We start from the raw sequence: 15940 nt of genomic DNA, 5'->3' as shown, positions 1-15940 counted from the left end.
CACGTTCATAACATCAGAATAAGGGCTTCTGAAAATCCTTGTGCCCATGTTGAAAATGAATGTAACACCACTGAGCATCCTTGTGAATCAGCCTTTCTTGTAAAAGAACTACCTTGACATGTTGCAACTGTATGAGGTGCCACAATTTCCAGGTGTCATGTTTCAACAAGATGACTCTTGAAGTCATTGTCTCTCCATACCTTTAAAGCAGGTGCATGTCTCTCAGCCTGGGGACTGACTGACCTGCCCTGTCTTTCCAACAATACCCACCTCCTCAGTCCTTATCCCTCAAGGAAGGAACTATCAGTTGCAAAAACGAGAAAATTTGTTCTACTTATATATATGATTGTACGCAGTATTTAGAATTTTGTCCTCTGGAGATAAGTAGTTGATACGAATTCTGTCTTCTTATAACTTTACAGACACACACACACACACACACACACACACAGATATATATATATATATATATATATATATATATATAAATATAATAGAGGGAAACATTCCACGTGGGAAAAATATATCTAAAAAGAAAGATGATGAAACTTACCAAACAAAAGCGCTGGCAGGTCGATAGACACACAAACAAGCAGACATTTTCTTGTCTGCTTGTGTCTGTGTATGTGTGGATGGATATGTGTGTGTGTGCGAGTGTATACCTGTCCTTTTTTCCCCCTAAGGTAAGTCTTTCCGCTCCCGGGATTGGAATGACTCCTTACCCTCTCCCTTAAAACCCATATCCTTTTGTCTTTCCTTCTCCTTCCCTCTTTCCTGACGAGGCAACCATTGGTTGCGAAAGCTAGAATTTTGTGTGTATGTTTGTGTTTGTTTGTGTGTCTATCGACCTGCCAGCGCTTTTGTTTGGTAAGTTTCATCATCTTTCTTTTTAGATATATATATATATATATATATATATATATATATATATATATATATATATATATATATATATATATATATATAATGGTAGGAAACATTCCACGTGGGAAAAATTATATATAAATACAAAGATGAGGTGACTTACCGAACAAAAACGCTGGCAGGTCGATAGACACACAAACAAACACAAACATACACACAAAATTCAAGCTTTCGCAACAAATTGTTGCCTCATCAGGAAAGAGGGAAGGAGAGGGGAAGACGAAAGGAAGTGGGTTTTAAAGGAGAGGGTAAGGAGTCATTCCAATCCCGGGAGCGGAAAGACTTACCTTAGGTAAGGTAAGTCTTTCCGCTCCCGGGATTGGAATGACTCCTTACCCTCTCCTTTAAAACCCACTTCCTTTCGTCTTCCCCTCTCCTTCCCTCTTTCCTGATGAGGCAACAATTTGTTGCGAAAGCTTGAATTTTGTGTGTATGTTTGTGTTTGTTTGTGTGTCTATCGACCTGCCAGCGTTTTTGTTCAGTAAGTCACCTCATTTTTGTATTTATATATATATATATCTAAAAAGAAAGATGATGAAACTTACCAAACAAAAGCGCTGGCAGGTCGATAGACACACAAACAAACACAAACATACACACAAAATTCTAGCTTTCGCAACCAATGGTTGCCTCGTCAGGAAAGAGGGAAGGAGAAGGAAAGACAAAAGGATATGGGTTTTAAGGGAGAGGGTAAGGAGTCATTCCAATCCCGGGAGCGGAAAGACTTACCTTAGGGGGAAAAAAGGACAGGTATACACTCGCGCACACACACACATATCCATCCACACATACACAGACACAAGCAGACATTTACAAATGTCTGCTTGTGTCTGTGTATGTGTGGATGGATATGTGTGTGTGTGCGCGAGTGTATACCTGTCCTTTTTTCCCCCTAAGGTAAGTCTTTCCGCTCCCGGGATTGGAATGACTCCTTACCCTCTCCCTTAAAACCCATATCCTTTTGTCTTTCCTTCTCCTTCCCTCTTTCCTGACGAGGCAACCATTGGTTGCGAAAGCTAGAATTTTGTGTGTATGTTTGTGTTTGTTTGTGTGTCTATCGACCTGCCAGCGCTTTTGTTTGGTAAGTTTCATCATCTTTCTTTTTAGATATATATATATATATATATATATATATATATATATATATATATATATATATAATGGTAGGAAACATTCCACGTGGGAAAAATTATATATAAAAACAAAGATGAGGTGACTTACCGAACTTACCGAACAAAAGCGCTGGCAGGTCGATAGACACACAAACAAACACAAACATACACACAAAATTCAAGCTTTCGCAACAAACTGTTGCCTCATCAGGAAAGAGGGAAGGAGAGGGGAAGACGAAAGGAAGTGAGTTTTAAGGGAGAGGGTAAGGAGTCATTCCAATCCCGGGAGCGGAAAGACTTACCTTAGGGGGAAAAAAGGATGTCTGCTTGTGTCTGTATGTGTGGATGGATATGTGCGTGTGTGCGAGTGTATACCTGTCCTTTTTTCCCCCTAAGGTAAGTCTTTCCACTCCCGGGATTGGAATGACTCCTTACCCTCTCCCTTAAAACCCACTTCCTTTCGTCTTCCCCTCTCCTTCCCTGTTTCCTGATGAGGCAACAGTTTGTTGCGAAAGCTTGAATTTTGTGTGTATGTTTGTGTTTGTTTGTGTGTCTATCGACCTGCCAGCGCTTTCGTTCGGTAAGTCACCTCATCTTTGTTATATATATATACACACATAAAATTCAAGCTTTCGCAACAAACTGTTGCCTCATTAGGAAAGAGGGAAGGAGAGGGAAAGACGAAAGGAAGTGGGTTTTAAGGGAGAGGGTAAGGAGTCATTCCAATCCGGGAGCGGAAAGACTTACCTTAGGGGGAAAAAAGGACAGGTATACACTCGCACACACACACATATCCATCCACACATACAGACACAAGCAGACATATATTCGTCTTTAAATATGTCTGCTTGTGTCTGTATGTGTCCGCTGTGCCGTGCGTGTGATCATTGCTTGTACAGCCCTCTCGCAGTGTCCGGAGCAAGTATGGTGGGTCTGACACACCGGTGTCAATGTGTTCTTTTTTCCATTTCCAGGAGTGTATATATATATATATATATATATATATATATATATATATATATATATATAAGCCAGATTACGCTCGCATATTTTATTTTCTCAGGCTTGTCTGACATTTGGCATTACCCCCAAAGGCATCACACTTAAAGTTCCCATCTCTGGCTGCAACCCTTCTTTCCATCAGTCCCTATACCAGTTCCAAACTGAACAATCCATTGCCCTCACCCACCTAATCCTTCACCTACACATCAACTCAGCCAATGAACACACCCGTCAACTCCTATCCTTAATAAAAGTCCTCAATCTTTCCTCTCCCACATCCACACCGGCTGTTCAGAGCATCCTCCTACAGGCCAACCACAAATTAGAACAGCATGCCACCCTCACCTCAAAAAACTATCCAATCTCCTGGTTTCCCACCTCCGGAAAGGCAACTCACTCACCCTTCACAACCTTTCCAGCAAACCTCAACCTCCTCTCATTGCACACAAACCCAGTCTCTCCCATCTACTCAATCTCCCACTTCCAGCTCCACTCCCTCCAAATCCTCAAAATTCCAATCAACACAATCTGGTACCACAACACCCCAATTCAGTAGTTAACCTTTCCTCCAAACCTCTCTCCCAATCCCAAACCTCTGTCCTATCCAAAGGCCTCACCTTCAGCCCCACTCCCAGATTCAACCAAACAGCCCTCGTCAAAGATTTACTGTCCTACACTCGTACTCTCTGCTGGAAGTATCACTTTGCCATGGAGAAAAATGATCCTAATCCTACCCCTAATGATCCAACTCCCCAAGACACTATCCAAATTGAACCCTGCCTGGAACAGTTCCGTCCTCCGTCACAGCGGGACCCACCTCCTCTTCCTCAAAATCACCCTCTACAAACCTTCCAGGAATTTCTGACTTCCAGCCTTGCCTCTCAATCCTCCTTAAAAAACCTTAATCCTACTCCCAACATCACCACTGCTGAATTCCAGGCTATCCGTGATCTGAAGGCTGACCGGTCCATCGTCATTCTCCCGGCGGACAAGGTTTCCACGACCGTGGTACTTGATCGTCGGGAGTATGTGGCTGAGGGACTGCGTCAGCTTTCAGACAACACCACATACAAAGTTTGCCAAGGTAATCCCGTTCCTGATGTCCAGGCGGAGCTTCAAGGAATCCTCAGAACCTTAGGCCCCCTACAAAACCTTTCACCGACTCCATCAACCTCCTGACCCCACCGACACCCCGCACCCCTACCTTCTACCTTCTTCCTAAAATTCACAAACCCAATCATCCCGGCCGCCCCATTGTAGCTGGTTACCAAGCCCCACAGAACGTATCTCTGCCTACGTAGATCAACACCTTCCACCCATTACATGCAGTCTCCCATCCTTCATCAAAGACACCAACCACTTTCTCGAACGCCTGGAATCCTTACCCAATCCGTTACCCCCGGAAACCATCCTTGTATCCATTGATGCCACTTCCTTATACACAAATATCCCGCACGTCCAGGGCCTCGCTGTGATGGAGCACTTCCTTTCACGCCGATCACCTGCCACCCTACCTAAAACCTCTTTCCTCATTACCTTAGCCAGCTTCATCCTGACCCACAACTTCTTCACTTTTGAAGACCAGACATACCAACAATTAAAGGGAACAGCCATGGGTACCAGGATGGCCCCTTCGTACGCCAACCTATTCATGGGTCGCTTAGAGGAAGCCTTCTTGGTTACCCAGGCCTGCCAACCCAAAGTTTGGTACAGATTTATTGATGACATCTTCATGATCTGGACTCACAGTGAAGAACAACCCCAGAATTTCCTCTCCAACCTCAACTCCTTTGGTTCCATCAGATTCACCTGGTCCTACTCCAAATCCCATGCCAGTTTCCTTGATGTTGACCTCCACCTGTCCAATGGCCAGGTTCACACGTCCGTCCACATCAAACCCACCAACAAGCAACAGCACCTCCGTTATGACAGCTGCCACCCATTCCACATCAAACGGTCCCTTCCCTACAGCCTAGGTCTTCGTGGCAAACGAATCTACTCCAGTCCGGAATCCATGAACCATTACACCAACAACCTGATAACAGCTTTCGCATCCCGCAACTACCCTCCCGACCTGGTACAGAAGCAAATAACAAGAGCTACTTCCTCATCCTCTCAAACCCAGAACCTCCCACAGAAGAACCACAAAAGTGCCCCACTTGTGACAGGGTACTTTCCGGGACTGGACCAGACTCTGAATGTGGCTCTCCAGCAGGGATACGACTTCCTCAAATCCTGCCCTGAAATGAGATCCATCCTTCATGAAATCCTCCCCACTCCACCAAGAGTGTCTTTCCGCTGTCCACCTAACCTTCGTAACCTCTTAGTTCATCCCTGTGAAATCCCCAAACCACCTTCCCTACCTTCTGGCTCCTACCCTTGTAACCGCCCCCGGTGTAAAACCTGTCCCATGCACCCTCCCACCACCACCTACTCCAGTCCTGTAACCCGGAGGGTGTACACGATCAAAGGCAGAGCCACGTGTGAAAGCACCCACGTGGTTTACCAACTGACCTGCCTACACTGTGATGCATTCTATGTGGGAATGACCAGCAACAAGCTGTCCATTCGCATGAATGGACACAGGCAGACAGTGTTTGTTGGTAATGAGGATCACCCTGTGGCTAAACATGTCTTGATGCACGGCCAGCACATCTTGGCACAGTGTTACACCGTCCAGGTTATCTGGATACTTCCCACTAACACCAACCTGTCAGAACTCTGGAGATGGGAACTTCCCCTTCAGTATCCGCTAATTTCAAGTTGCCGCCGCTCATACCTCACCTGTCTTTCAACAACATCTTTGCCTCTTTACTTCCGCCTCGACTGACATCTCTGCCCAAACTCTTTGTCTTTAAATATGTCTGCTTGTGTCTGTGTATGTGCGGATGGATATATGTGTGTGTGCGAGTGTATACCTGTCCTTTCTTCCCCCTAAGGTAAGTCTTTCCGCTCCCGGGATTGAAATGACTCCTTACCCTCTCCCTTAAAACCCACATCCTTTCGTCTTTCCCTCTCCTACCCTCTTTCCTGATGAGGCAACAGTTTGTTGCAAAAGCTTGAATTTCGTGTGTACGTTTGTGTTTGTTTGTGTGTCTATCGACCTGCCAGCTCTTTCGTTCGGTAAGTCACATCATCTGTGTTTTTAGATATATACAAAAATTCACTGTTTTAACATTCTCAAGTTCAGAAGGTAAAACTGGGCTTGAATTAATTTACTGTTGTTCAGATACCATCTGCTACCCAAAGTGGGAAAATGATATTCTTTGGTTTCAAGCTACCACTTAATGATATTCTGCTTAACCAATGTATCATATGAAACTAATGAAAACCTGATTTGTGCTTACATAAAAAAGGCCATATCAGCTTCACACCATTTTACAAACAATTGGATGCATCAAATGTGAAGCACTTATTACAAATCTGTCAGAAGTTGGTATTGTTAAGAAATTAAATTACAGTTGGGAATCTTTTAAGGTTAGCATAAAATACAACAGGAGATTAGTACGATGTATTTTTTCACTTATTTTACATACAAAGTTTTGTATTCTTGTGCCACTATTTGGTAAAATAATTTTGTATTCATCAATGAAAACACAAACTATAAATGTTCTGCAATAGTCAAGAAGGTAATATAGAGGTAATATTAATTGCTCAAAACTTTGACTTAAATAATTATATTATAGCTATAGTAGTAACTCACCATTTCACATTTGGCTCAGGATAAGCATCACATTCTATTGTCAGAGTCAAGCTGTCTCCTTCATCCACTTCAACATCTTTCAGAGGTTTTTTAAATTTTGGCTTGACTGAAAGAAGGAGATGATTTATCAATTAACCCTTTCATATTATGTAAATAAGGAAGATGTGCCTTATTTGAGTACTTAAAATAAAATCACTACAAGACAATATAATGTTGTTGTGGATATTCTGCAGTGATTTATATATTCAAATTGTCTGAATGACACAGTCTAGATCACAATGTTATTTATTTTCAGTTATCAGATTCAGACAGTAAAAACCATCTTCAGATCTACAAATTAATATTCAAAATTAAAAATAGCAATATGCTACATATGTACTATAAATATGTCACACATCAAACTAAATACAATATACTATAAGTAAATCACAAGGTTACCTAAAAAATGATCACAGCAACTGTTGGCATCGTCAATTGAACTATTAGCAGTACCTGAATGATGATGTACAACAGTTATTGCCATGAGTCATTAGATAACCAGATGCATTCACTTATAGTCTATTGTATTTACTTTGCTGATTAATGTATATGTTGTATGTAGCATATACCTAATTTTAATTTTTAACACTAATTTGTGGACCTTAAGACAGCCTACAAAGTTTGTGTGGAAAGTTATGTACAGTGCTAATCTCATGCTCCTATTGGTCAGAGAGAAATCTAACAAACCAGACTGGGTAATGGGCTGTTAGCTTCCCAACATGACCAACCCATGTTTCCTCCTAGTTCCCAGAGAGTCTGGCTGTGTCTCTATGTAAACCCATGTTGTGTGGTCTGGTTGCAACTGCAATGCAGCATTCACTCTAACATTAGTATGCAACCAAATTGTGTGTGACTCTTGGAAAATCTACTGGAGAAATAACTGCAATGTTGAACAGCCATTTGGAAATGAATGTGTCAAAACAGCAGGTGATTCAGTGGCAAAAGGCTTTCTTGGAAGGCTGGATGCTGATGATGAAACTCACTCTGGATGCTCTTCAGCATCGATAGGTGAAGACAGTGTGATACATGTGCGTGATTTTTTGGACACAGACATTAGAATTAGTGTTCATCCGATAGCTCAGTAACTGGATTTTTTTTATAAAAAAAAAAAAAAAAAAAAAAAAACGGGGGGGAGGGGGTCACAGTTGTCATACCACACATTGCCAGTTCTTGGAAACTCCACCAAGACAATGCACTCAGCCACATCACATTCTTGGTTAGCCAATACGTGGTAAAAAGAACAGAGTGCCAGTGTTGCCCCAGCCCACCTATGGTCTTGATCTCACTCCACTGCTCGATACACCCTTCGAAGGACGTCATTTCAAGACCATCAACAACATGAAAATTCCTGTTATGCTAGCCCTAAAGAACATTCCAACTCTGGGTTCCAGGATGTCAAAAATGCTTAGGAATCTCGCTGGTATAAATGTATTGAAGCAGGAGGGTCACACTACGAAGAATTTTGATTTTTGTACCATTCTAATAAATAAATTAGTTTTTATGTACTTGGTGACATTGCTTCCAAGACAGTTCTTGAATACTGGCTGAAACTGGAAATAATAAATAAAATTGTGATGGGCAAATGGCAATTAAAAGAAATAATAATAAATAAATAAAATTGTGATCCAGACTGTGTTATTTGGACAATTGTCATGTAATTGTTGGAAAGCTTAAAAATCACTCTTAACCCTTTCGATGCTATGGGCATGTATACATGTCCTGCTACACCATTCCTCAGTTGCTGGGGTTTTCCTACAGTGCAATGGATGTCTGTAGGCATTCTGAGCTGCCAACCTCTCACTGATGTAGACAAGTTACTTTCATATCTCGGTGAAAAAAAAAAAAGTTTCATGTGTTTATCATACAACACATGTGCCTCATTTCATCCTATAATTTGAAAAAAAACCTGTTTTAATATCTTGAATCATTTATGAGATATGATGATTGCTATGACCATATGATTTGTGATGCACAAGTAGGCTAATGGTCAGGTCACACATGACCGTCCTTTGGATATAACTTGAGACAGAAATGAGATTCATCCTCCTCTCAATTTTAAATAAAATTTTAATACCTTATCTACAGATCATTCACTGCAATGTATAAGCTAAAATCAACGATATGTGAAGTTTACACAATGAATTTTTACCTCTGCTAACTCTTTAAAATTTCATATAATGTTTTACTTAATTTGATGCAGCACAGTAAGTATGACAGATAATTAAAACAAATTCAGTTCTTTATTGAGTGAAGATATCAGACTGTAAGTTGTACAGAAATACAATTTTTTCACCTGATAGCTTTTGAAAAATTGGATAAGTATTTCATATTAGCTGGAATGCCGTCTCTCAGCACAGGTCCCAGCATTTGGCAAGCAGTCAGCCATAACAAAATCCACCTCAGCATAGAATGCAGAGAGTGCATCTGTAGCAGTGAAAGGGTTAAGCAACCTATGGATTAATAAATGAAGAAAAATTAAGAGGTGATGAATTCTTAAATATGCTGCCTGATGTGCACTCCATCAGTGGGCGTGTATAAAAGAATAGCCACCAGAGAGTATTAGTGTTGTTTGTGTTTAGTGTTGTTACCAGGCCTGCTAAAGGATACAAGAGGCATGAAGAACTTCAGATTTTGAGTGGCCACTGTGAAGGAGACAGAGATTCTCTGTGCTCATGTGATACAATGCAATCAAAACTTAAGAGAGAATGAAAGGGATCTCACTGTGGGTCTCCGTTTGACCAGCTGGTCAAATCATGCAATACCCAGATTTGAGGGGCACCTGAATGTGATTGTGGCCCAATGTTGGACTGCAAGTTCAAAAGTAATAGCAGTGGGCATAGCTATAACACCAGGAGAAAGGATGATCTTCACTATGCAGGGTTGAATCTGACTTTGGCACTGCCACAAAAGTCTTTGGTCACCTACCAAACAGCGTCAAAAGCCTGACAGATAGCCAACTAACAAATTAATTTGTAAATATGATGGCAGCATGCTGCACATTTATGAAGTTAGTTTCAAAAAATAAATTAATTAACAATATTATGAGATGGAAAGTTGCCACTCACCATATAGCGGAGATGCTGAGTCACAGACAGCCACAACAAAAAGACTCTCACAATTAAAGCTTTCAGCCATTAAGGTCTTCATCATCAACAACACACACACACACACACACACACACACACACACACACACACACACACACACACACACACACCATTTGCCTGAGACTGCAGGTGTGTGTGTGAGTTGCGTTTGCATGAATGTGTTTGTATGTGTATGCGTATATATATCTATTGTTGATGAAGGCCTTAATGGCCAAAAGCTTTAATTGTGAGAGTCTTTTCATTGTTCCTATCTGTGACTCAGCATCTCTGCTATATGGTGAGTGGCCTTCTCATAATACTGTTACATTCCATCCTGGATTTTCCATTGTTTGACAAATAAATAAATTAGGCAGATATAGGTTAGTAATGCCTATCTATCATTTCCCACACATTACAATAACAGAAATTCTTCTACACAATAGAAGGAGTTGTCAAAGAGAAACTTTATCAGTTCGTTTTCAAATTTTACTTTGCTGTCTGACACACAGTTTATATCACTGGCTAAGTTATCAAAAATTTTAGTTGCAGCATTGTACATCCCTTTTTTTGCTAAAGAATCTTAATGTAGTGTAATGAATGTCATTTTTGCTTCTGGTATTGTAATTACATACATGTTTTTGTGAACTACAGCAGAGGGTGAAAATGTTTATAAACAGTATCTTATAGCAACCATCAACTGACACATGTAAGAAGATCACCAGACCTAATCTAAGCACATGAAGTCACAGAACATCTGTAAAGAACCATCAAAATCGCCCAATGTACCCTGATAATTCGTTGTGGATATAGTTTCTGCTGCATCTGAATCTCATCAGGACTTTGAAACAATTGGTAATATGTTTTAATTTCTCTGAGGTCAACTATGTGACACTAGGGACTGTTAATCAGCTCTCACTTATGCTTTATTTGGAAAGGTACATCAAATATTAAATTCCACTCCCTTCTCCATTCCCCCTCCCCCTCTCTCTTTTGCTTCTCCTGTACAACCTGTACACATCAGGAGCTAATGAGTGCTTCACCATCCAGTCAAGTGGCAGCTACTGATTTGATATGTTGCATATAAGTAGCACACATCTACAAAAATTAATTCATAGGTACCATGTAACTTAATGCATATTGATATGGCTAGCTAGATAGCATCACTCAGTGTAAAGAAACAGGTGAAACATGTATTTAGATTTACAAACCACTGCGCCAAGTATAGATCTGATGGCACTGTCTTCGGGTTGTTATTCAATGAATTTGTCCACTCTGTGTAATCTAGTTTGACACAAAATATTCGTCTAAAAGTATGCATAAAATGAACTACTATTGTTCTTACTGAATAACTAAAAATGCATTAAATGGTATTATAAAACAGTAACTTACAATTGACAGTTAAATTAGAGCTTGATTCACTGGTGCCTAGATCATTAACCACTTTACATGTGTACTTTCCAGACAACTCTGTTGTAACTTCCTTTATAACAAGTTTATAAGTGCCTTCCTCTTCAGTACAAGTGAACTCATTTTTCTTTTCTGTTATATCTATATCACCAAGAAACCTAAAAAAAAAAAAGAAATGTAAACAAGTCTTTTATACAGAAAAAAAGATAATGCGCAGAACAGAAACGCTGCAAAAAAATCATGCGAGTCATGTTCATACTACAAAGGATGTTGGAATGAACATTCCTATAAGATATTTAGTATGTGGCATTGCTGTGCAGGCCGCAAAGAACTGACCAGTAGTGCATCATGTTTATAAGAAACAACATATGTGTCTATGGACAGCAAGTAGTTGGTTATACACTGAAGCACCAAAGAAACTGGTATAGGCCTGTGTGTTCAAATACAGAGATATGTAAACAGGCAGAAGATGGCACTGCAGTTGGCAACACCTATATAAGAGAAAAAGTGTCTAGCGCAACAGTTAGATAGGTTACTGGTGCTACAATGGCAGGTTATAGAGATTTAAGTGAAGTGAATGGAGTGTTATAGTCAGCGGATGAGCTATGGAGGCAGCAATGAAGTAGGTATCTTCCCATACAACCATTTCACCAGTGTATTGTGTTATCAGGTAAAACATCAAATCTCTGACATCACTGCAGCCAGAAAAGGATCCTGCAAGAACAGGACCAATAAAAACTGTAGAGAATTGTTCAACATGACAAAAATGCAATCCTTCCACAAATTGCTGCAGATTTCAATGCTGGGCCATCAACAAGTGTCAGTGTGCAAACCATTCTATGAATCATCACTGATATGGGCTTTTGGAGCCAAAGGCCTGCTTGTGTACCGTTGATGAGTGCACAACACGAAGTTTTATGCTTTGCCTGGGCCCATCAACCCAGACATTGGACTGTTGACGACAGGAAACGTGTTACCTGGTCAGCTGAGTCTTCTTTCAAATTGTATCGAGCAGATGGATGTGAAGGGATATGGAGACAACCTCATAAATCCATGGACCCTACAAGTCAGAAGGAGACTGTTCAAGCTGGTGGAGGCTCAGTAATGGTGTGAGATATGTGCAGTTGGAATAATATGGGATCCACGATACATCTAGATGTGACCCTGGCAGGTTACACATACGTAAGCATCCTGTCTGATCAGCTGCACCCATTCATGTCCTTTGTGCATTCTGACAGACTTGGGCATTTCCAGCAGCACAATGTGACACCCCACCACATCCAGGATTACTACAGAGTGGCTCCAGAAACAATCTTCTGAGATTAAACAGTTTTGCTGGCCACCAGACTCCCCAAACATGAACATTATTGAGCATATCAGGATGCTTTCCAACGAGCTGTTTGGAAGAGATCTCCACACACTCATATTCTTATGGATGTATGGATAGCCCTGCAGTATTCATCGTGTCAATTCCCTCCAGCACTACTTCAGACATTAGTCGAGTCCAGACCATGTCGTGCTGTGGCTCTTCTGCATGCACACGGGGCCTTACTCAATATTAGGCAGGTGTACCAGTTTCTTTCGCTCTTCATTGTATTTCTTGTGCTGGGTATATTATTTGATTATGTGTGCTGTCTGTTCACTTCAAACATTTGAATTATATATAAATGTTCTTTGCAGTCTACTATGAGATGTAATAAAATACTTTATGTAGTATTAAGCAAATAGTGTTTTCATATGATCAGGGAGATAATAGTTTTCATAAAAAGTTAGTCTGGCCTTTGCAAAGGGAAACATCCAGTTCAGCTGTCAATAGCCAGAAAAACTGTGCAAAATTGAATATTTTTAGCTTCATTTCACAATAATTTATTGACGATATGCTGCCAGAATGGACGTGCAGTAACATTTCTAAAAGACATGGTCCTAAGCAACCGCTCCCTCCAAAATACGAAAACACATCACAATTTATATACAGCAGTGATCAGTATCTCACTGGTACTACAGAGCTGCCCATATACAAACATCACAGTAAAACCACTGATCAGAATGAAAACATAAAATATACAACGTACTAGCCATGGAGACTGAACAATGCTGTGAGACATCATAACTAAAACTGTTATTTTAAAAGGTATGCGTAGGACCAACACCATAGGAAACTGGACTTCATATTACAATTATATGACAGCATCTGAAGCTATATGACTGAACAACGATTAAAACTCACTATTGTGAAAAAATCAAAGTTTCTGCAAAGTGAATGACTGTTGTCAGAAAATGGTGCTATAAATCTGGCAAAACATGAATAAAGAAAATCTTGACCTAATTGGGTTAATTTGTCAAAGTGTGAAGGGCGTAGCTACACCTCTACAAATCTTTCATAATTTACTCTTCAAATAATTTTATAAAAATATACATGATGGACAGTAATTACAGGCACATAAGGGACTTAAAAACTAATTCCAACAGCACTGGAGCCACTAAGTTCCCAGAAATAAGCTACAGCTGCAGAGGATGTAACAGGCATCAAGTGGTTGTTAATGCGTAAGTACATATACCTAATGATATCCGTTTTGGATTGTCAGAACCATTTGATGACGCTGTAACAGCTGTCTACAGAAATAAGACTAATGTTAAATGATGTAGTAGTACACACTAGAGTACCTATGGCATCAATTAGTCATATTTGCAATGAAATAAGAGATTTCTATCTATTCCACTGCTAATTATACAGAGTGAAGTGAAATTCATTTTCTTGGGATTCGCAGTGCGACTCCTCACATGCAGCGATAAAAAAATGTCTCCCACAAAATTTCGTCTAGCAAGTACATCAAGCAGAAAAAAGGACATAAAAGAGTGGCAATCTGGCAGCTTAGAAAGAAGCCCTTCCCACATCGTGGGTATGAATTTATTCACACCATTGGTCAGCTTTGAAAGAAGCCCTTTACTTGTTGTGGACGTGAATTCATTCGTACCACTTCATCTACTAGATGCAAAACCTGTTTTTCTTGTACCCTCCTCCAACAGTCCCATAGATTAGTACCAACCATTATTCTTGCCTCATTCAGGCCCACTACATTTCATTAGGGTCTTATGTTACCAGTAGGACTAGCAACATGCTTTGCGAATAATGTCTGAACTTGGTTACTATTTGAATATGTTATCACCATTGTCCAACTAATTATGCCTTTCAACATTGCTTCAGGTAATCACATGCTGTTTAGTACATATCTAAATGCATTATTATTATTATTGTTATTATTATTATTATTATTATTATTATTACTCTACCAACGGGATTAAGGAAACATTATGTCTATTACCTTTAGGGAAATGGTGCAATTCAAAACCGAACATTTCACAATAAGCGGTGCTGGGATGAATAATGCACAACAATATCTGTCAAAGGGGTAATGCATGTTAGGTGGAACAGCATGCAGGACTGACAGCATGTTTATACTGTAGGTGCTGTCCACCAGACAGGGACTAGCTGTGGGTGGAGTAATGCACCCATGACAGACTCCAATGTACATGTGTACACATATCGAATTTTCTCATTGTAAACCTCTAAACCAATGTGGCAGACAAATGGCATACACAAATGATGAATATGTGGATATGCTTCTGGTTCCTGGTGCATCTAATACCCAGGTTGGTGATGCCGCTCATGAATCTGCTGCTAGATATCCTTGTTGACGCAATCCACATACAAATGTGTTTTGTCATCTGGAGCTGCAGCTTTGGGAATCATGTTCTCTCCTTCCACCATGACGTGGCAGAGGTTGTCCACAGACTTGCCGTACTTCAGCTACTGTGGAAGCTATTCTGGAGATTATACACCAAGAACCTCAGAAAGTACAAGTATCATAGCAAGGTAGCTACTTGTCTCAAAACGCACGGTCGTTAACATGCTGCATGAGCATGGGCTCCACCCCTCTCATCATGCTTTCACACAACACCTGCATACTGCAGATTGCCATCAGTGGATGCAATTCTGTGAATGGTTCTAACAACAACAGGAAGCCAATAATGATTTTGTGGACACTGTAATATGGTTGGATGAAGCAGCATTCACTTGTGAGGATGTCTTCAATATGCACCATGCCCACCACTGGTGTGAGGTTAACCTGGACAACACCTGCAACCATGGATATCAAGTTCGCTTTGGTATCAACGTCTGGCCCGGAATATTTGGCGACAGGTGCTTGGGCCCCTACATGTTGCCTGACAAGTTGACTCTATGAAGGTATCATGCATTCCTCTCAAACTATTTGCTTGATGCGAAATGTTGCACTACATGCTTGGCAGAGGGTATGGTTCCAACATGATGGTGCATCTCCACACTCTGGAATTAATGTGCGATAGTTATTTGGACAGAACATTTCCAGGGAAATGGCTCAGACATGGAGGTCCAGTTGTGTGGCCACTGCGTTCACCTGACCTAAATCCCCTGGATTTCTTCCTATGGGGACACCTGAAGGAGCATGTCTACTCTACTCTGCCGATGAATGTGGAAGAACTGATAGCACGTGTTTGTGCTGCTCTTGTTACTGTGGGCATGGCTTTGCTGTGAAGAGTCCAGAGCTGTATGATTCGGCAAGTTGCACAATGTCTGGATGTGTAGGGAGGTTGCTTTGAGAATCTGTTGTTCTGAAGACAATGTATTC

General features: G+C 40.7%; 1 protein-coding gene across 3 annotated transcripts in view; it reads right to left on the bottom strand.

Annotated features, from left to right (window-relative positions):
* Positions 1-15940, bottom strand: part of LOC124774939 (obscurin) — a 694794-nt gene that overhangs the window by 351270 nt on the left and 327584 nt on the right. For all 3 annotated transcript variants that reach the window (XM_047249630.1, XM_047249632.1, XM_047249631.1), the window contains 2 exons: positions 11256-11431; positions 6742-6847 (listed from right to left, as the gene is read on the bottom strand). In XM_047249630.1, the coding sequence (XP_047105586.1) occupies positions 6742-6847; positions 11256-11431 (282 nt within the window). The remainder of the gene's footprint in view (positions 1-6741; positions 6848-11255; positions 11432-15940) is intronic.

Source organism: Schistocerca piceifrons, chromosome 2 (genome assembly GCF_021461385.2).
Source record: "Schistocerca piceifrons isolate TAMUIC-IGC-003096 chromosome 2, iqSchPice1.1, whole genome shotgun sequence".
NCBI classification, from domain to species: Eukaryota; Metazoa; Arthropoda; class Insecta; order Orthoptera; family Acrididae; genus Schistocerca; species Schistocerca piceifrons.
This window is presented reverse-complemented; position numbering and strand designations above follow the sequence as displayed.